Genomic DNA, 20,542 nt, shown 5'->3' on the forward strand with positions numbered 1-20,542 from the left:
AATACCCTTGTCTTTGAAGTTTTTCAATCTTGTCTTTCAATCGGAAAAACACTCTTCTGTGTTATGACCTCGATCCTTGTGAATTTACAATATCTGATCAAGGTCTGCTTGGAAGGTGTAGATCTAGTCTTCTTTATCCATTGTAACAGATACCTGATCTCAATGGCAGTAGTCGTTTTAGCTCATCAAGTATCATGAGGGTATCGTTGTTATATCTTTTCCATTTGGAGGCTTAGCATTTTCAGACTGGGAGCATATGAATATGCTACATTAGGATTCAACTGAAGAAGATCCATTTATCCATTGCCATCCAAGGGCTCTTGTAGTTTCCCAGGTTTACAGGGTGCACCAAAACTATCTTACCACAAATTCTTGAAAAAGTAAATCTTTGTTTTGGTAACTATAAATGTTGCTGAAGGGTTTGGAGAGGGAATGATTAAAAAAACCGGTAAAAGGTTGAAAAAAACCCAGAAATTACTTAAAACAGTATGGACAACAAAATACTAAAGAACCAATATTACTAAAAACCTGAAAAAGGAGCTACAAGGGTATATGATATTTCTGATACAATAAAGAGAGAAAAATTAGCAACTATGCCGAAATTGCTGTGAAGTTGAATCAAATCGTGAGATTAGAGATGCACCTCAGCAACGAAATAATATGTAGAGGCACCAGTGATGTTCCGGTCAAAAACACTATCACCATATCCCTGTTGCAGAAGAGCTAATGAAGCTAATCCATCAGCAAAGCAAAACACTGGTGACAATCTTAAGAAATTCTGAAAGGAAATATCATTTGTTACATGATTACGATTTACAAATAACCCATTCCTCATACCAACATGCAATGCATATGAGCAAGAGAAGTTTGAAAGTAAAACTTTCGCATAGACAAACATGATGTGATTTAACTTATTCACACTAACCAGATATTTTCTACAAGCAAGGCATCTTAAAACAGTTTTAGGTCACATTTGAATCCAAACAAAGACTAATAAACATACATATATGAAGTATTAACTCTTTACTATTTGAGATGAGCATGCAAAATTGATCACCTTATACATGTAAAATTGTCCCAATAACTTGAATAGCTGGCAAATATCAACAATTAAACACTAATAGGGGTATGCAGAAGCTTGCTTTTACAGAGAAATCCCAGGAAAAGCAAAGATTTTCAACCAAAATTTCTGCTGCAAGGAAGGGCAAAATTGCATTAAACCCTGAAACAAAATGCTAAAAGCAGAGCATTTTCCCCTTATCTTTCTTTTCCTTTACCGATTTATATAACCTAATGAAGAAAAAACTAAAGAGATGGGATTTTTCTTGAGGCTATAAGTATCTAAAACCATAGTAAATCAGATTCATGGGAGGTAGCAGATAAGAGGTTAAGATTAGCTAGTGGATTATGTACATATACCAAACAATGAATACACAAACACACACTTACTTCTTTCTTGAGGTGGGCGCAGCATAGGCGGCGGAGTGCAGATTGACAGTTGAAACTTGAGAGAGGAGAGTACTAGGTGAGATCTGCCATTCGTGAAGACACTACTGTTCATGAAGACACTGAAGAAAATGGGGATATTTGGGTCTGGGTCTTAATGGGTAAGAACGGATATTTTACCCGACCCAGACCGAATTATTTTAATTTAATGGGTATAGGCCTGGGTTGGGGCCATTATAGTGGGTCCAGGGTCTGGGCAATTTTGGCCCATTGACACGCCTATTTCAGAGTGGAACAGATCTCGAGTAGGATAAACCTTATTTAGCTTTCCCTTTCAGATATCTGCAGGTGCAATATAATCATTAGTTGACAAGGTTTTCTTTTTCGCCTGGAAATAAGACAAAACTTCCATGCTCTTCTCAGCAAAGTTTATTTTATGTCATAAATCAGCATGAAAAAGCTTGAGATTTCAAATATTCTAATTTCTGAGATTCAAATGAATAATTCCAGGACCCTACAACAACGAGAGTTAACGAGGCAATGAAAGATGAGCTGGTAGAGTAGCAAAGAGAATAAACACCACGCAGTAATGGTAGCTCTTGACTAGAGTAACACATAACTATTAGGTTCTATATGCACTTCTCCTGGATCATTTCATAATAGAGTCGATAAAGCTTGATCGAAGTTATCCACTCAACACTCAACTTAAGCTCTTTAAGATAATATTTCAAGGTTTCTGCCATTGATCTCCTCTATTCTTAGAAAAAATATTTACTCAAATCATCATACCAAGAGCACAAAAATGGAAATGTTAGATAAACTTCATACCTTCTTAGAAGCACCAGAGAGAGCTCAAGAAGATGGGTATAGAACAGATGGCTTCACTGTTATTGCAAAAATCCATATGGTTCATTGTCCACTCAAATCATCTTTTGTTCTTTGATGTTGCAGTAGCCCATTTGAAAAATCCACAGTTCGCTTCAGCATTAGATGCAGGTCCCTGAATTACATATATATCCTAGTTTTATCAGCATAAAAGCCGCCCATATTTGAACAGCTTTTATAACCCCAAGCACCTCAACGTCACATACTAACATAACACTCATGTAATCAATGCAAAATAAATTACCAATGGCTTTAAACTTTCAGATTTAAGCATAAACATCCTTCAACATAGTATACGTCGCCTTTTCAGAAAATTGGTGATGAAAATTTTATTTAAAAAAAGGAAACAGAATATCAACATGAACTTGGGAAAAAGAACCATAGTTGTTACCAAGTTGGAATTGGAGAATACCTCAAACCTTCTGAGGATGCTATAGAGTTATTACAGCCGGACATTAAAAGAAGGTAAAGGAAAAGACAATGCAATGTGTATATGTAACAGCTCACAATGTCAATGAGTTTCTACTTTTGTACAATTTAGCAACGAAATACGTCGTGTTAACTTTTCTGGGTTGAGCAAAGCATGTGCACCTTTATGGGGCTATGTTACTATTACAATGAGGAATATGCTTTGAAGGGTAAAGACATTTAGCCCATTCAGACTCTTGCAAAAGGGGGTAACCTTTTACGCTCTGTGTTTTGAGAAAATGATACAACCTCATTGTTTCTTAAAAACACTCAAATAACACCCCACTCAACGGTGTCACTGCCCAACCTACCATATTATAAGATAAAATGTTACATAATTCGTCATTTTTTCCTTACTTTTAAATACTAAGGTCATACAGTTAAATCAACACATATTTAACAATGTATATAATATTTCAAAGATGCCAAGAAGCGGTTTTTTATTAAAATTCTAATTGATGCAACATTATTTGAATGATCGTAAAAAGTTTACCCTATGTTTGGTTTCATGTTTGGGCATTTCCTGAGACAAGATAAAACACAACCAATGTTTGTTTTTTTATTTTTTACACCTTTACTATGTGTTTTTTTTGTTTTTCAACTTTCTATATATAATATATATACACTTATATATAGATATATAGATAATATATAAGAGACATGATTTGACAATGAACAGTGATTTTTGTCTCCCAAATCCCAACATCAAACCTACACCACTTATTTTAAAATATTTTAAATTACCTCAAAACACAAATCCAAACATACCATGTATCCCCAACACACACTTAATCTCTATTTTTCTCTCTCCATCTCTAAAACACCAAAATAAAACACTCAAAACACAAATCCAAACACTATGTTAAGGTTTTATCTCATAGGACTTATGTATCTGTTCCAAAATTTGAAATTCGATTGGTCTTCATTGCCTCAGTTTTTGAAATACAAGGGAGTTATATACCTGTTCCAAAACACAACGTAACACGCCCCTTTCCAAAACAAAGGAGGTAATTGCCACTCACCCCATCGCAGAGAGATGGGTGCTTAATACAAATGTGTTCTAACAACATCTTCATACTATTATTCTTAACAAGCATGAACGCAAGACAACTATAAATAAAGCATTTAAAGCCTCAAGTACCTCAGCACGTGCACAGACATAAAATCGGCGCCCTAGATTAGGTCCAGATTTCTTCACAACTCGAGAAACACAAGGTTCCTTATGGCCTTTGCAAAGAGGTATGCTAGTTTGCATAAGTTGCTGAATCCTTTGCCACTCAACTAAGGCAACATTGTTCTTTTCATTTTCTGAAGGTTGAGAAGAATCATCTTCTTGCATTGACAAGCTTTGTTCTGCCGGCCACTCCTTTGTGGAATCATGTTCACCACCATGGGTCGAAGTTTGATTCAGTCCACTATAAGGAAAGGAGATATCTGCCTGACTAACCTTGCTGTCAGCAGAAAAACTGTTTGGATCACCACTAACACCCACTGTTTTCTTGAAAAATGATTTGACTGAGAGCTGAGACGACTGACATTGTCTTGATTTTTTCTTGCAAACCACAGAGGAAACTGTTTTAGAACGACCAATTTGAGAGCATGGTGAGTCAGAAGATGATTCTTTATGTTCACCAACAGAACTTGCATTTGATGTATGAAATACACCTTGATGAATCACTTCTGACACAGATGGGCTACAGGCATCTAGGGGTCTTTTAAGGAGTTGACTGCACCTTTCAAGAACAATACTATCTTCTGAAATTGAATTGGAACCTCCAGATAAGCTAGTTTCTTCTTCAGGTTGCCTTTTCGCAAACATGGACACTGTAAATCATGGCATGTGGATGAATGACAGTGGTGAGAGAACAAATCCACTAATTTAATTCATGTAGTACAATAGTAAGAGAACTTTAGTTGTATAATGCAAAGTGCAAAGGAGCAAAGTCACATTAAATCATGCCCCCACCATCCTCTCTCCTGCCATATGCTTTATTACCAGGCAGGTTCCCCCAAGTATCAGCCATCTTCCCAGAGACAAGGATAATTGTGACTAATGAAGATGGAAACCAGTAGTTAGTGTTATGTAGAGAGCTCTATATAGAGCATCAACTTTTAACAAATGGCATGGTCATGGTAGGGATGTTGGTATTCACGGCCATAAATACGGACACAATTTTAATCCCTGAGATTTAGCTGCAACTAGGAAGGACCTCGTAGGAAAGTAGGAACATATCAACCGATCAACCTAAACAGGACAAACAAACAGAGGAAAGAACAAAGAACAAGTCCAGGAACATTGTAGCTAACAAACATAAGGCTACTTATGAGAAGCCTTCTATTATAAAACATTGACCAATCACTAAATAAATGTTTAAGTAATATCATAGCCATTGATCCACCTGGTTAAGATTTAGAACTACAAAAGCCAGAAAATTATTCAACTTGTCACCACTTACATTCCTGCACATCATAAAATAGAGATGAGCAAACGACATCCTAAAGGTGACATTAGTTTTCAAATAAGACAAAGCCAAACACCATTGTCCATGTAGCCATTTTTGCATCAAAAAGATTTATTAAGTGTACATTGTCAATTGACATATATGAGCACATTACTTCTTCAAAACCAATTCATTTGTCTGATAAAGTACTCCTCCAAGTATCAATTAGCTTATGTGCATATTTCCTGTATAATTTTGTCTAGTCTTTTTCAAAAATAAAAAGTAAACACGGTTTTAACAATTTGCCTTGGAATACCACGGAAGAGATACCAGAAATCTGCCACATTATGGCTTTAGCTACATATTCTTGAACTACCCTTCCTTTCAAATAAATTCCCACATAGACTACACATGGAGCGTAAATCATGTTCCACAATCTGATGAATGATGAGTAGATGCACAAACTATTACGCCAGGCCCATATTAACTGTGTGGACCCCATTTAAGGGTATCGCAAGTTAACATTTACTAAGTGAAACTCAGCACTATAGTGTCCCTTCCCAAGAATGAATCCAGCATCTTGCTTCTGTACAATCATCAAATTCTGATCGACGAAAATATAAATGCATGTAATGCATCAGAGAAATTACAAGAAGACAAAAATAAACAACTATTCAAACTTCAAATATTCATGTCATGCCAAACCACGGGACATAAATATAGACATGTTCTGCAGAATGCAATTATAAAGAATCTTCACCTAGAGTCCGCTGACATCCATAGACCTGGGGACAATATCTAGTAGAGAGTGAAGGAGTGTTGTGTTGTTGAATATTGGGGATCTCCACCAAAATCACATAGACAGGAACATGATCAGAGCCTTCCAATTTGACAGCCCTCCCCTTTATGTCTTTATGTCTAGATTTAAGATAAGATGAAAGAATCCACAATGAACAAGACAAAAAACAACAATAGAATAGAAAATGTTGTATACAAGCATGCATTTTCTCTATAATTAAGCAAATCAATGGGAACTACAATAAAAAGATGCTACAAAGAGAACTAATTGTGAACAAGTATCATCTTCCTGCAAAACCTAGAATCAAATAATTCTATACCAACTCATAGTTTCATCCCTTACCTAGGTGTATTACCAGGTTTCCAACGTTTGAACTGCTCTAATATGTCACACTCTTTAACATGGCAAGTCAAAATGTTATGTCCTAGGTTTTCTTCGTTATGCAAGCATGGTCCAGCACTAAGAATGTGGTCAATACGCGTCCCAAAGTTGAACTCCTCTGCACCAGAATTTGTAGGCCAGCATGTGTAGGCTTCTCTTCTATTACATAATTAAAGAACAAATATAGGTTGGTCAAGTGGCATCAAAAGACCCAAAAGTTACAGATACCAGGTTGGATACAGCATAGTAGTTGATCACATGCACGCAACTATCACCATAAAGATGATCTTTCAACGAATAAGAATAAAAACAAGAGTCAAGAAGCTTTGGCACCTCTCAGGATGTTTTTCTCGGAAAACATCAAAAAAAGAACCTCCATTTCTCAGCAACAAAGATCTAAACCAAATTCTGAACCTGCAATTGCAAGCTAACTATAAATGATATATTTCCAGTAATACATGCAACACAAACCTTATGCACAATCTGCACTCATCAATAAGATTAAGAAAGAATCAGGAATAACAGCGACTCACTCATTTTTCTCAAAATCTGGTCCAGCATCACAACGATCTATAGCAGAGGGAGCAATGTTGAGATCCCCAACAACAAATATCCTTCGTCCTTGACATAGAAGAGACTCCCATCTTCTCTAAAACAAAATCACTAACATTATTCTAAAAGCATGAAGCTCAGCAGCCAAGATTAATAATTGAAATGAAGCCTTTATACCCAAGAATTGCACCAATCTTATCCAATAAAAGTAAAAGAATTCGTTGCAATATTACTTCACAGAATATGGTGATGATAATGTCAAAAATTGCAAACAACAAGACATGGTTCCACAATATTAGTGTCTAAAACTTGTTTCATTAATGCGTGTACCCAGAAATGATAATTTTGTTTCACATATGCCATGGATGTTAATCAATCTATTAACTTCACGACCCCCAAAAGGCAACTACTAGTGACAACAAAAATAAAGGTATATATTCTTTGAAGCTGGCAGAAATGACCAACTCTTACATGATTTCAAAAATTTCATTTGTAAGGCGCCCAGCCCCCACAATGCAATACCAGACAAACTAAATTTTCATTTACCTAATGAAAAAAACTAACATAGAATACATGATTCATTTAAATCTAGCAAAGAAAGAGGTGCACATGAGGATTGTAGACACTCATATTCGACATCTATGACCCTTCAAGCACAAGGGAAAAATGAATACCTGTAGTATGTTGAAAAATTTATGCTTAAACTGGATCCTTTCTGTATCATCACATTGAGCTCTGGGTCCATACACATTAAAAAGAACTGTAGCGGAGAAAAAGAAAATTCATCTCTCACTAACATAGACAATAACACAGTTTAGACTAAGGCTGTAAAACTATGGAAAATAAACGATGTCCACAGACAAGTATTTGAACAACAATTGTACAGAGAATAAAGCCTTCCCTAAGAAGCTCTTCCATAGCAGTATTAATCTACTAATGTTATGCTACCCACCAAAATGTTCATGATCAGTTATGATACAACGTCCTTCACCATCAATTTTCAGAAGCTCGTCAGGGGAAAAATCTTCTAGACCTTCCACTACTGATGAATATTCACTTTTCCCGGACCCAAACCCTGGGGAAATCTTAAGAACACCGGTGAAACCCTCCTCCGCAGAAACTGGCAAAGCTACTTCATCACTAGAAAATGCAGACTTGACACGACAAAATGTCGCCACGCCTGATTAAACATATAAAATAAGTAAACTGCTTCTCTCCCTCTCAAGACAGAGCATAAACAATAAAAGAGAATATTTTGCCTAAAACCATTTTTGTACTGTAATCTTTTACATGTATAACTTTGAAAAGGTATTGATCCAGAAAAGTAATCTGAAAATCTTTTTCAGTGAAAGCATTTTTCAGAACTTGAGAAGAGAATGTAGTGTCTGAATAACACTGGTTCGAAAACATTGATATGAAGGTAAAAGTATAGAAAGTTTTGGATGGTTTTTATTCATTTTAAAATAAAAAAAAAATGGCTCTGGATATCTGCATTTTGAGGATGAGTTAATGGAAACATTGCACTTGTATAGGGTAATCTTTTTCATTTTTGTTTCAGATAATGAAAGCACATCCAGAAGCTCCTCTTTAAGCATAAAGCTCAAAACTTTACGCATATAATGGACTGTGACATAATTTCCAATTTTATGAGTACATAATTAACAAATTTTGGTGGAAACCAGAAAGTCAGTACCCCAAATTCCAACTTTTATTGAACAAAAAACAACCAAACCTATAGCTAAAGAATTCTAGTCAATGAATTCACATCAAGAATAATACATCAGAGTAGAAGAATAAAGGGAGCAATTGTCACCAGAATATCCGGTTCGGCCTTTATCAGACGTGCGAGTGCAAGAGAAAAAGGACTCATAACCCTCCGCCTGCACCAAATCCGCTCTCAATTCTTGCCTTGACAGCTTCGTCTCCTGCGCATGAGACAAACGAAATAGATGAAGAATTAATTAAGAAAACTCCAAACTTATGCATCTACTTAGAAAACGTATGTATCGTATGTGTAGGCGGCGAGTGAAATAAGACAGGGAGAAACCTGAAAGCAGATGATATCGGCGTCAAGAGCATCGAGCAACTTGCGAAGAGAGCCGAACTGTGAGACTCGAGGCCTCAGCCCGTTTACATTGTAAGTTACTATCTTCATTCTTCACTAGACAAACTGATATCTGTGTGTGTCTGTGTGTGGGAGTGGTCCGTGCTGGGGTTTCTGCTCTGGGACAGAGGTGGCAACGGGGCGGGTATAGGGCGGACCCGGAACCCGCCGGTGCGGTTCTCACCCGGAACTCGGGTATCTACTTTTTTCTTTTTCAGATGGAGAGAAGGAAGAGGGAAGAGAGAGGGCGAGCGGCAGGGAGGAGAGAGGGCGAGCGACGGAGAGCGGCGCCGTGGAGCTAGGTGATCAGCGGAGAACGGCGTAGTGAGGCAAGTGAAAGCGATTAAAATTGGTTCTACAATTCTATTATCAAATTGGATAGTTTCATTTTTCAGTAATTTCAATTTTAGGCACTCAATTAATTTTGGTCTCATATCAATTTGGTTCCTAAATTTATTAAAATTGATTCTCTTCATTAATTTACATTCAACTTTTAATATACCAACATTTTAAAAAATTAGTTGATATAATGTTTGATACATATTAGATATAAAGACGGTTCGGACATACGGATGGTGTATCCAAAAATTAAAAAGAAAAAAAAAAAAGGACACGACATTGGGCATCCCAAGAGACAGTCCAACTTATGGATTTTTTCATAATTTTTTAAAAAGTTTGGGCTATTTTTTGTTTTTTTGAAAAAAGAATTTTAACCTTAATAAAAAATAAAAAGAATTAACTTACGCATTTCAAATTAAAAATATAAAAATATATATTTTATGTAGTCGTGTCGTGTCCTAATTTTTCGTATCGCAGTATATGTATCATGTCCGTGTCCGTATTATTCTATCCGTGTCCATGCATTATAGGTGACAATTGAATTTGGAGGGGAAAACAGGCGTGAAGTTGAGAATGAAAAGCCTAATTTGCGCTCTTAACATGCATACACTAAAGAAGCTTGAGTAAGTTGATGGGAAAGTAGTCAAAATTGAAAGAAATTCAACTTTCAGACGTGACACGCCTCTTCTAAGTATGTATGTACAAGCTGCAAGTTTGGCCTTCTATTCTCTCGTTCCCGCCTGATTTTTCCTCTAAAGACAGTCCTCTTCTATGGTTTTGACCGTCAAAACTAATGGAGAGGATCGATCTTGATAAATTTAAAAAATGTTAAGAATACCAAAATTAATTTAGGGTCTAAGTTGGGACACAAAAAATGAAATTATCTCGTTAACTTATTATTGTTTCACAATGACTACGAATACTAACACGCATACGATATAAGCTATAAGAATTAAAAATTCAAGAATCAGAGTTTTCAACCATATTTCTCGAAACTCAAGAAAAGGTCTTGTCTCTTTATATCGACAATGCTAAGTTGTACTGAATAATCGGGTTAAGGTGTTTAAGAGTAAATCTTGTTAATGCAAAACTTAATAAGCAAAATAAGATCCAATTATCTCAGTTGCGACGCTTATAAACCAACTACCATCAAAACCATATCAGGAAGGCCTTCTATCTCAGTCTTAATTCTTGAACCCGACATTCTTATCATGTAAGAATTGATTGACAACTTGTGCAGATTGTTTCTCTTTGTGGATCACAGTTTCAGTAGAAGCAGTGGATCTTAGTTTTTCACTGAGCATACAGATCCAACAATGGCAGGCAATGCGCACTTACTGATGCAATACAAGTGATTAAGGATTTAACCTCGGAGGTGAAGAAACTAAAGGCGGATCATGCACTAGTAAGGATTTAACCTCTTATATCTCCTGCCCAATAAACTCCCGAGGCAAGTTTTGGGACAGAGTAGCAGTAGGAAATTATTGACAATTCTAACAACATTGCAACTGATTTCGAGCTTAACATACCAAAGTTTACCATGTCGTAGGAAGGTTTTGATCGACAAGAATGTCACAATTTAGTGAGATTTTCTATCTCAACCATCGCTCATAACATGTGGGATCGTCAATGAGAGAGGAAGACAAGCAACGAGAGGCAGCAAGAGAAGAGTGTTGCAAATGGGAGTCATTCGAGCACATCTCTCAGGGTAGCTCTTCTGATAGCATGGTTCTTGTTCTCTAACACTTTCCTTTTTCTGGTTTCTTTTTTCATCATGAAAGTATCATCTGTTACTGAATACTGAACTTGAAAAAATGCTATGACCTAAAATTTTACCTGGTTGAGGATGCTGAGCTACAGATACTAACTTGAAGCTAGTTTGTGTCTTAATTTACCAACTCTATTACTCTTGAAAAGGAGAATACAAGTAGAGGTTTATTGTGATACATATTTCAAGAAAGGGAACGAAATAAAGTAGACGACAACAACGACAACGATTTTCATTGACGACTATCATCAGTTCATAGGCAACTAGATACTAGACATTACCAACACATAATTTACAGTAATACAAGCCCTCTTCATGTTGCCAATGTTGAGGATTACCAATGAACCTTGTTCTACATTCCGCACCCTTGGCATGATGTGCTCGTAGCCTGACTAACTACCACAAGTCCAGGAGGGACGCACAGGAGCATCATTGGATACGTGCAGATGAAAAAAGGATATATGAGAATATTGATAATTGCAGCAGATTGGACTCTTTAGGATACTCTCATTATACTCACCACTCACAAGCGCCAAAATACCTCATTGCAACATCTTGTTTGCACCTCGACGTGCAGCGGGACTATTCACACCCCGCGAACTCATACTGGCAGTTCTTAAGAGTCTGCGGAACTCAGATAAGCTAATCCTTCCATCTTTATCGAGATCTGCTTCTTCTAGAAGGGGGTCTATCGAACCCCTTAGACATGTGTGCTGTAGCACATAGTAGAAACCACATATGAGTAAATATTGATATATTTTAGATTTTAGAAAGTAAGATAGCAAGTTTTCAGATCTTGCATGTGATAGAATGCTAAAATTATGAATAACGATGAGCTTGAGACATGAACAAATCTCTGTCACTGAGTTATTATTGTTGAAGTTTGCACTGACCAATTTAAGCTCTTCCGGAGTTATAAATCCATCTCGATCGACATCAAATTTTTCGAAAGCAGCCTGCGACCTTTGCTGCCATTTTTCTGAATTATGCTCCTCCAATTGATGGACGTGTAGGGTAGCTGCAACGAACTCAGAGAAATCCACAAGTCCATCAGTATTGCTATCAATCTGCTCACAGAGAAAGAAAACGTTCATCAGAATTGTCTAAGTAGGAAGCCGAGACACAGTTATGCAGCTGCCCAAATGAAATTGCATTAGCAAACGAGGGGTGACAGTTTCAAAGACAACAATGACGAAAAATGATCATGAACTCCTCATGTAACACAAACATACCGCTTGAAGGATTTCGACAACTCGTGAGTCCTTCATTTTCCAAGGAAGATCCTTCTCCATGGCCTAAGGTGCAACACAAACAAGTTATCATCACAAAGAAATGGCCATTGCTATTGAAACTCAGATATTCTTAGAGGGTGTTTCACTAAGCTTATTTAAAATTATAAGCTCATATACGTTGGTAATATGCTTTTGGAGTTTTATGGAGATTAATGTTATTCTTAGTTTAAAAATAAGCTCTGAAATGTATGGATAAAATAAGGTTATAGAGCGTATAAGATATAACTAACTAATGACAATTTTGTAATTAGTACAATCAAAGTTGAAGAAGTTTGCTAAAATCTTAAAAGTAAGTTGAAAACTCCTTACTTCTTTTAAAGCAGCTTATTGGCTCTGAACATCTTACTTTTATCCTTCTCAGAAAAATTTACGTTACACTTTTCATCTCTTATAAGCTTCAATTATCCTATAGGATGTTTTGAAAAGCTAAGCTCATCCAAACACCTATTAGTCTTTCTATATCTCCTACAAAGAAATGAATAAACTTCTAAACAATCCTCCGTAAATCACACAAGCAAACTAACCTGTCTCATTTCTTCAAGACTGATCACGCCATTTTTATCCACATCAATTGCATCAAACTGATCTCTAAGATCAGCCAGCTCCTCATCATCAAGTGTGCTAGCCAAAGCCTGAATATTAAATGAAGCCAATAAATGTTCCATCGACAATGTTTATAATTGTAGAGAGCGATTAGAAGTTTCACTTATATAAATGAATGAGTTACCCGAAGCGCAAACTGCTTAAATCGACTGTATTTCACAAACTGCCTCATGTTATTTAGAACAGAAATGTCCAGAGGAATCTCTGAAGCTTCACCTCCTTCTCGTACCCATGGATGTGCTGGACAAGCTAGAATGTTAGTATATGAACCCCCAAATGGCACATAAAAGGATATACTTGGTATAACATAGTGAAATATACCAGCACCTAACAGTGAGTTTTAGAGAAAGGAACATGAAAATCACACTTCTACTTGTGCTATGCAACAGTGATGGCTTTCACAAGTGCAAGTGATTTTGCTATTTTGAAAGCATAAATACACAGAATCCCTGAGGCTTAGCGTAATTATTATTAATTTTTATTTTTTTCAAAAAAAGCCACACATCGTTCAGAAATTTACATGTACAACCTGGGTTTCCTCCGTCCAACATTTATACCCAACAGCGGTTACCCTCTGCTTGAAATTGCATCAACAAAATAGAGAATTTTCCAAAAATGCCCTTTCTCAGGTCATAATAAATTTGATTATTTATACACCCTTTTCATTTTCCAGAATCAGTTTGGGTTAAACATTTTACATGATTTCACTGAGAACTAGTAATTTTTGTGGGTAGCAATATAGTAGAGATGACTAAGTGTGACATGAGATATGGAATCAAATCCCCAAAGCAGTGGCATTGTAGGTACGAAATATCTGTATGCTGATGATAAATTGAAATTTATTTTTTTGAGAATGATTGACGGGCAATCGGCGAAAGTCAACAAATTAAATTTGATTATTCATCAATAAGAAACACTTAGAAATATTTAATTTTCTAAAGTAACAATTATAATGGATCCTGAAAATAAAACCAAACCAAATCAATTTGGAGTTCGGTGCAATGGATTAACAGAACTGCCAAGACACCCTACAATTATTGAGCAAGAGAGGATCTCTACAAGCCTAAATTTGCTAAGGCAAAAGTGGGGGTGAATAGCAAACTTTGCAAGAGGAATTAGCACACCCACTTTGTATTCGGATTTTTTCTGGAAATAGAAAAAAGAATGAGGAAATATATAAGAGGTACACAATTTGGAAAAGGCGAAAAGTTTGCTTCCAAAAACACCCACATAATATTCAAATATAGCAAAAATCTTATCATCCATAAATTTCAAAACCCCTTTTATTACGAATAAATAATTGAGTAGATCTCCCTGTTTATTACCAAATATATTACACTGACATCCTAACGATATATAAATGTGCGTTTAGGCCATGCACATTTGGCAACAAAAAATTTAAACTACAATAGGTGTCTCTAATGAACAAACATTCTTATTGCTTGTATAACAAGGATTACAAATAAAGTGGTTCAAACTAGAAGGCAATGTTTCTGTACCAGAAGAGATATTGATATAAAAAGCTCTATGTTAATGGATGCAAGTAACCAGTTATTAGCTCTAAGTATTAATTGTATTCCAAATGCATAAGTGTAAGATATTCAAGAGCAACAGGACATACATAAGGCCTGGGCTGCTGTAAGTCTTGCACGAGGATCTTTCATCAGTAGCTTCTTTACAAAATCTTTAGCAGCATTGCTTATCCCTGGCCATGGTTTGCGGCGGAAGTCCGGCTTGTTCCTGAGAACCTGTAGACGACAAATATGCAGTCGTAACCTGACTAAAGTGTATACAATAAATACACTGATAGTAAAAGTCGTAACTGTGTATCATCATGCTTCGGAATTCCAAATTCTTGGAATAAGTTGAAAATTAGTGAGAAATGTTTAAAAGAAAGAGGCTTCAGAAGACAAGTTCTATATCAATTGTTTATTTTACTGTTATTTAGTTCTTTCCATTTCTCTTTTCTTTTTCTCCTGCGTGGTGGGGCGTGAAGTGGCAACTGGAAGAAACAATAAACAAGTATGAATGGAAAGTCAAGGACAAAAGTGTTGGAACAAGCAAAACACATTTAGTTGACTTCCAGACATTCAGTTTCATAGTCAGATCCAAAAAACATTGTTGACATACAACACCCTAATCATGAAAAATATTAACTCAACTTGTAGTATCCCACCTCCTTAAAGATGCCATCCTCAGTTTTGTCCCAGAAGGGCCGCCGACCACAGAGCAAAATGTAAGTAATCACACCAATGCTCCATACATCTGATTCAGGGCCTGATTTACGCTTCAATACCTCTGGAGCAACATAATATGCACTGCCAACAATGTCTTGGAATTTCTTTCCTGATGAAAATTTGAAGTGTTTGTGAAGAATGAGAACAAAAGTAAGCCCTCTGAATATTTAGCATGTCACATTAAAACAAACACGTATGCATGAATGTTAAGAAGCTACAATGGATTTCCACAACTGAAGTGATCCAGTCATTAAAAAATCAGTTTCTCATGAATATTAATGCTCTAAAAAATTGATAACAAGAGGCTCAAATTGATTACCTGGTCTTATGAAGTCAGAAAGACCAAAATCTGTAGCCTTTAGTGGTGAATCCTCTTTTGGGGACTTAAATAGAAAATTCTGAGAAAAAAAGGAACTTTAGAACATCAAACATGTTCCCACACAGAAATTCAATAATTTTACACATACCTCCAGCTCAGCCAAAAGATTGAATAATTTTGAACATACCTCCGGCTTCATATCTCGATGTACAAAACCATGTAAATGGCACTCCGCAGCAACTTTTAGCATCTGCCTTACAACAATTGCTGCATCTTTTTCTGTGTACCGGCTATCCTTTCTGTTATGAAAAATTAGATTTAAGTCCAAGAACATGCTTCCAGTGGCAAAGAGAATAATCTTATAACACATGCAGTCTCAGTTGAAGACTAAATATAGAACTCCGACAAGCTTACTTCGATAAGATACGGTCTAGCAATTCTCCACCCTCACATAACCTAAAAAAGACAAAAATTGATAACAAGTCATTCACATTGGTCAAATTACAAACAGCTTAATGCAGGAAAAAACTTTGTGAGACCAATGAAGTTTAAAGATAAAACTTACTCCATAACAATATATACATAAGAATCATCTTCAAAGGCATTATAGAAGTGAACCACATTCTCATGGCCTGCTAAAGCTTTCAATATCTTGACTTCTCGCTTGACATCCTCAACAGCAATTGGAAGAACCATCTGTCATGTGTTCAAGAAATTGTTCACTACATGGCTTTTGCAGTAAAGAAATTAATGTTGAGAATAACCAAGAGAGCAATTCAGCAGATTCCATCTAGTTATCCATCTTGAATGAATATGAGCATGTTCTTGAATGAAAATCAACTAAACCAATTTTCACCTGAGTTTCATTTTTCAGCTAATGGATGGATCCTAGACTAGTGGACCATCCGCTTATAGTCGATATAAATGATTCCGTTAACTGAAATTAATATCAGTGTGAGATCTATGATATCGAACATAAGTGGATGGTTCATTGATATTTATTTCAGTTAACAGAATCATTTATATCAACTATAGGTGAATGGTTGAAGTCAAGTATGATCCATTAGCTGAAAATTCCTAAAACTCTTCTCCACCTCTCATATCCCTTTTCCAAGGTCCACCCTGCCTATATCCAAGATAAGTATTCTATGCCAAATAAATATTGGATGGCAATTATACCTTAGGTGAGCAGCATGATTGACAGGATATTCAAAATCCAATCAGGCGACCTTCAAGAAGAAAACGCTACAAAGGGACTGGAAACTGAACTCAACCATTAGATAGGAAAACTACACCTTGCATTTTGAGGTAAGTGGGCTTGCAATATATGTTTACTTAATTAACAGCAAAGAACATCAAGAATAAGGCCTGGCACTAGCCAGGTATGCTAGATTATCTGAATTCACTTACATATAACAACATCCCTAACCACATAGTAAATGCCCATTTGATCTTTAGAAGGGTGCAAATTATAAATAAGATAAGAAGAAAGCATAAACCCTGAATAGATAATCAGTGAATATCCCGGTACAAAGATAGGTCATACAAACATATTTATCTTCCATTCCCGCATTACAAAAGGCCAATAATCCACAAAAGTGAGAAGGATTTATCAATCATAAAAATTCAACAACCCTTTTAATCCTCAGAAATCAATCCCAAAAATACGAGCTAAGAGCAATAAGTTTCTCAAAATCCAGTAAAAGCCAACAATGTAGCACCACACGCAGCTCTCATTGAACAAACGAATATACAGAAATAATTGAGAAACAAACGGAGGAAAAGATATTAAAAAACAGGAAAAGGAATTACCTTGTTCTTCTCTATTCTCTTGACAGCTACACGATCCCCATTAGACTTATCAATTGCAACATATGTATAACCAAATTGGCCATGTCCCAACAATTTCCCTATGGTATACCGCTTATCAAAATCCTTATCATACCCAAAATCTGTTCTCTTGCCACAAGGAATGACCCCACTTGGCTTCTTTGAAGAATTCTTGATAACCTGCTGGGATTGCTTCTGTGGGTGTTGAGTCTTGTTATTTTCTCTTGTCTTCTGAGGATTATTGGGAGGGACATCTTGTTTTGTGGCGCCTGGCTTGGACGCGGCGGCCCGGCGGTTCCCGAAATGGAAGTTGACGGCGGTGGTGGTGATGGAAGGGGCGTTGCCATTAGCACCACTCACTTTCGTGGTGGAAAAACAGCTACCCATTTCTGAAAAAAACAAGATTCCAACTTTTTCTTCTCTTCCCCTCTCGAATCAAAGGATTCCGAATATTCAAACAAGAATTCAACAGAGATCACTGCAGACGATCAATCACATAAAGACACAGCCATGGATGGACAAAACAGAGAAAAACGGAGAAGAATATATATTCAACAACTTATAATGTGAAAATAATGATATCTACAATTTAAAATTCATAGGAAAGATTAAAGCAGATAGCAGGAAGAAGGGAAGAAGGAGATGGAGATGGAGGTGGTGGACACGGTCAAAACGACTTTTGCATAGAGAGAGAGAGAGGGGATGAGAGAGAGAGGGGGGGTGGGGGGGGCTGTCCAAAAACTTCCCCCTCATTTCTAATTTTTCCTCATTGCCTCAATCTTTGTTCCCTTCCTTAGATTTTATTTCCCTATTCCCCCCGTCTTTTTCTTTTTCTTTTTCTTTTTTTTTAAATAAATAATTTAATTTGTATATAATCTCATTCCACTCTTCAAACCATATAAAATCACCCCATTTCCAATTTCTCTTAATTTAGACTAAAAAATTTCATGCACATTAATTAATACTCACAGTTAAAACATCCTCGATCCGTATGTATAATTTAAATTTTTATTATATTTTTTTAATTAATAAAAAAAATGAAATAATATTTATCTATATTTATTTTATAGGGAAAAAAAGTATATTTAGGATATTTTAATCGACGCATCATTTGTCAATCAAAATTAATTACTATAAATTCCTCACATTTAATAAATCGTACTTGCCATCGAATACCATCTTATGTGTACGAAATAATATAATTCTTTTATTATATTTATTTAATTAAATAAAATACAAGAAAATGAAATGATGGATAAAGTAGATTAAATTTGAATTTATGTGAAAATAAAATAATTAATGTGACTAATTAATTAAAAAAATTATTTGTGGAAGAAATAAGTTTAGCTAAGGGTATTAGTGTCAATTCAAATCTTGCCTACAAAAATAGTTTTTGCAAGGCCTTGAACTTTAATATAGAGTGATGTGCGGATACCTTATTAACATCTCATAGACCTTTCCGACCATATACCTTCAGATTTCAGACAAGTTCTGAAATCCTTCAATAAATTCAAGGTCTATAAGTCCAAACCTTACTGTATGGACTACTGTAACTGTCCGATCACTTTAACATCTACGTCACATGTGAAATCGTATAATTAAGTGGCTTTCTACAGGCATTGGCGCTCCATATGACAGGTACAGCTTTTATTATCATATTATTTTATACTATTTTTTATAATTTTTTAAATAAATATCTGACTTAAGCATCAAAGTGCGACCGTGAACACAATTCCCACTTTATTGCAGTGGTATGTGCTTTTTGCAAGTATAGATCCATTACATTATAAGAAGCAATCATCAAAAAACGCACTAAAAACACATTCTTCCAATTTTTGTATGGAAAGATTTATATTAATATTTTTAGAATAAAATAGTGAATATTATTCCACGAGTTAATAATCTAATGAAAAGTGGATTTCAAATCCCAACAAAAGAGCAAAGCCCTCAATCGCATATGAAACACAAGCAACTCTCTGCACCCCCTCTCCAAGAATCAATAATGAAAAGAATACTTTCTTTTTTCTTTTATATAATTAATAATTATATAATATATACAAACACATGCATATTTGCAGCAATGCTGGAGTTCTTGGGACTATACGAAACATATTTGTACATATATGAAAAAAATGTGAGGTTTATTTATACTTAAACATAATAAAGAAAAATAACATTTTCATAAGTTAAAATAATAATTTAAAATAAGTAATATATGTTTTGAAAGTTTGGACATTTTAGAATAAAATATATGCGCGTATAAGTTTTTAAAAAGAGTTGGTTTTTCAATAATATTTTCGTCTCTTATTTATGAAGTTAATGCAGTATTATTTTAAAAAGTATATTTTTAAATATTTTAAAATTTTTAATCGGGTACTGAGTCCAATCTATAGGGCCCTAGTTCAGGTTCAGCGCAGGTGAGAGGAGTCTCGAGTAAAGAAAAATGGCTGGTCAAATATCGAGTTTTGGCAAACTAGATCGGGACCCAACCCATTGTCATCCTTACTCAAGTGTAGGGAGTCATTTTGCCGAATTATGAACACGCATGAAAATATGAAAAATGAGTAAGACTGTATTTGGATGAGATAATAAAATTTTTCAAAAATTAAAAGTAATGGATTTTTAATTTATTTGTCAGATTTAGCCAAACTAGATCGGGACCCAACCCATTGTCATCCTTACTCAAGTGTAGGGAGTCATTTTGCCGAATTATGAACACGCATGAAAATATGAAAAATGAGTAAGACTGTATTTGGATGAGATAATAAAATTTTTCAAAAATTAAAAGTAATGGATTTTTAATTTATTTGTCAGATCTTAACAAACTTTTTCAATTTTAATCATATGAATTAAAAAAATTACATCATTAATATATTATAAGCTCAATATTTTTATTTTATCGAAACACTTTAACAATTTATTTTTAAAATAAATTTAATGTTTTATAAGCTTAAAAAAATTCTTATAAGATATGTTAAATAAGTTTAGTCCAACATTCTATATATACAAGATATAAGATTTATGTGGTTCAAAAATTCCCATGCATTTGTATCTGCTCAAAAGCATTTTCTACTATGA

The 20,542-nt window shown here is 35.3% G+C and overlaps 2 protein-coding genes and 1 long non-coding RNA gene across 9 annotated transcripts; 1 reads left to right on the forward strand and 2 right to left on the reverse strand.

Annotated features, from left to right (window-relative positions):
- On the reverse strand, positions 415 to 9,295 carry LOC105178166 (DNA-(apurinic or apyrimidinic site) lyase 2). 5 transcript variants are annotated; one of them, XM_011101557.2, is made up of 13 exons: positions 9,020 to 9,295; positions 8,786 to 8,897; positions 7,925 to 8,152; positions 7,647 to 7,732; positions 6,954 to 7,069; positions 6,754 to 6,834; positions 6,382 to 6,579; positions 6,001 to 6,158; positions 4,465 to 4,623; positions 3,941 to 4,371; positions 2,275 to 2,446; positions 1,450 to 1,788; positions 416 to 778 (listed from the first exon to the last, which is right to left on the reverse strand). In XM_011101557.2, the coding sequence occupies exons 1-11, from the start codon at positions 9,125 to 9,127 to the stop codon at positions 2,372 to 2,374; spliced, it is 1,752 nt and encodes a 583-aa protein (XP_011099859.1). In that variant the 5' UTR covers positions 9,128 to 9,295; the 3' UTR covers positions 416 to 778; positions 1,450 to 1,788; positions 2,275 to 2,371. The 5 variants fall into 5 exon arrangements, with proteins under 5 accessions (XP_011099864.1, XP_011099859.1, XP_011099856.1 ...); XM_011101554.2 differs by having other exon boundaries at positions 416 to 723; positions 3,941 to 4,623; XM_011101553.2 differs by having other exon boundaries at positions 3,941 to 4,623.
- On the forward strand, positions 10,326 to 11,705 carry LOC105178164. The gene is made up of 2 exons (XR_002288296.1): positions 10,326 to 10,820; positions 10,965 to 11,705. It is a non-coding gene; the product is annotated as an uncharacterized LOC105178164 (long non-coding RNA).
- LOC105178163 (calcium-dependent protein kinase 18-like) lies at positions 11,306 to 18,188 on the reverse strand. Of its 3 annotated transcripts, none has more exons than XM_011101552.2 (13): positions 17,447 to 18,188; positions 16,200 to 16,330; positions 16,049 to 16,090; positions 15,822 to 15,933; positions 15,635 to 15,713; positions 15,255 to 15,424; positions 14,700 to 14,826; positions 13,203 to 13,318; positions 13,000 to 13,107; positions 12,416 to 12,478; positions 12,077 to 12,250; positions 11,704 to 11,896; positions 11,306 to 11,575 (listed from the first exon to the last, which is right to left on the reverse strand). In XM_011101552.2, exons 1-12 carry the CDS (start codon positions 17,849 to 17,851, stop codon positions 11,726 to 11,728), a joined length of 1,698 nt encoding a protein of 565 aa, XP_011099854.1. In that variant the 5' UTR covers positions 17,852 to 18,188; the 3' UTR covers positions 11,306 to 11,575; positions 11,704 to 11,725. The 3 variants fall into 3 exon arrangements, with proteins under 3 accessions (XP_011099854.1, XP_011099853.1, XP_020554576.1); XM_011101551.2 differs by having other exon boundaries at positions 11,306 to 11,579; XM_020698917.1 differs by having other exon boundaries at positions 11,306 to 11,896.

Source organism: Sesamum indicum, linkage group LG15, assembly GCF_000512975.1.
Source record: "Sesamum indicum cultivar Zhongzhi No. 13 linkage group LG15, S_indicum_v1.0, whole genome shotgun sequence".
Lineage (NCBI taxonomy): Eukaryota > Viridiplantae > Streptophyta > Magnoliopsida > Lamiales > Pedaliaceae > Sesamum > Sesamum indicum.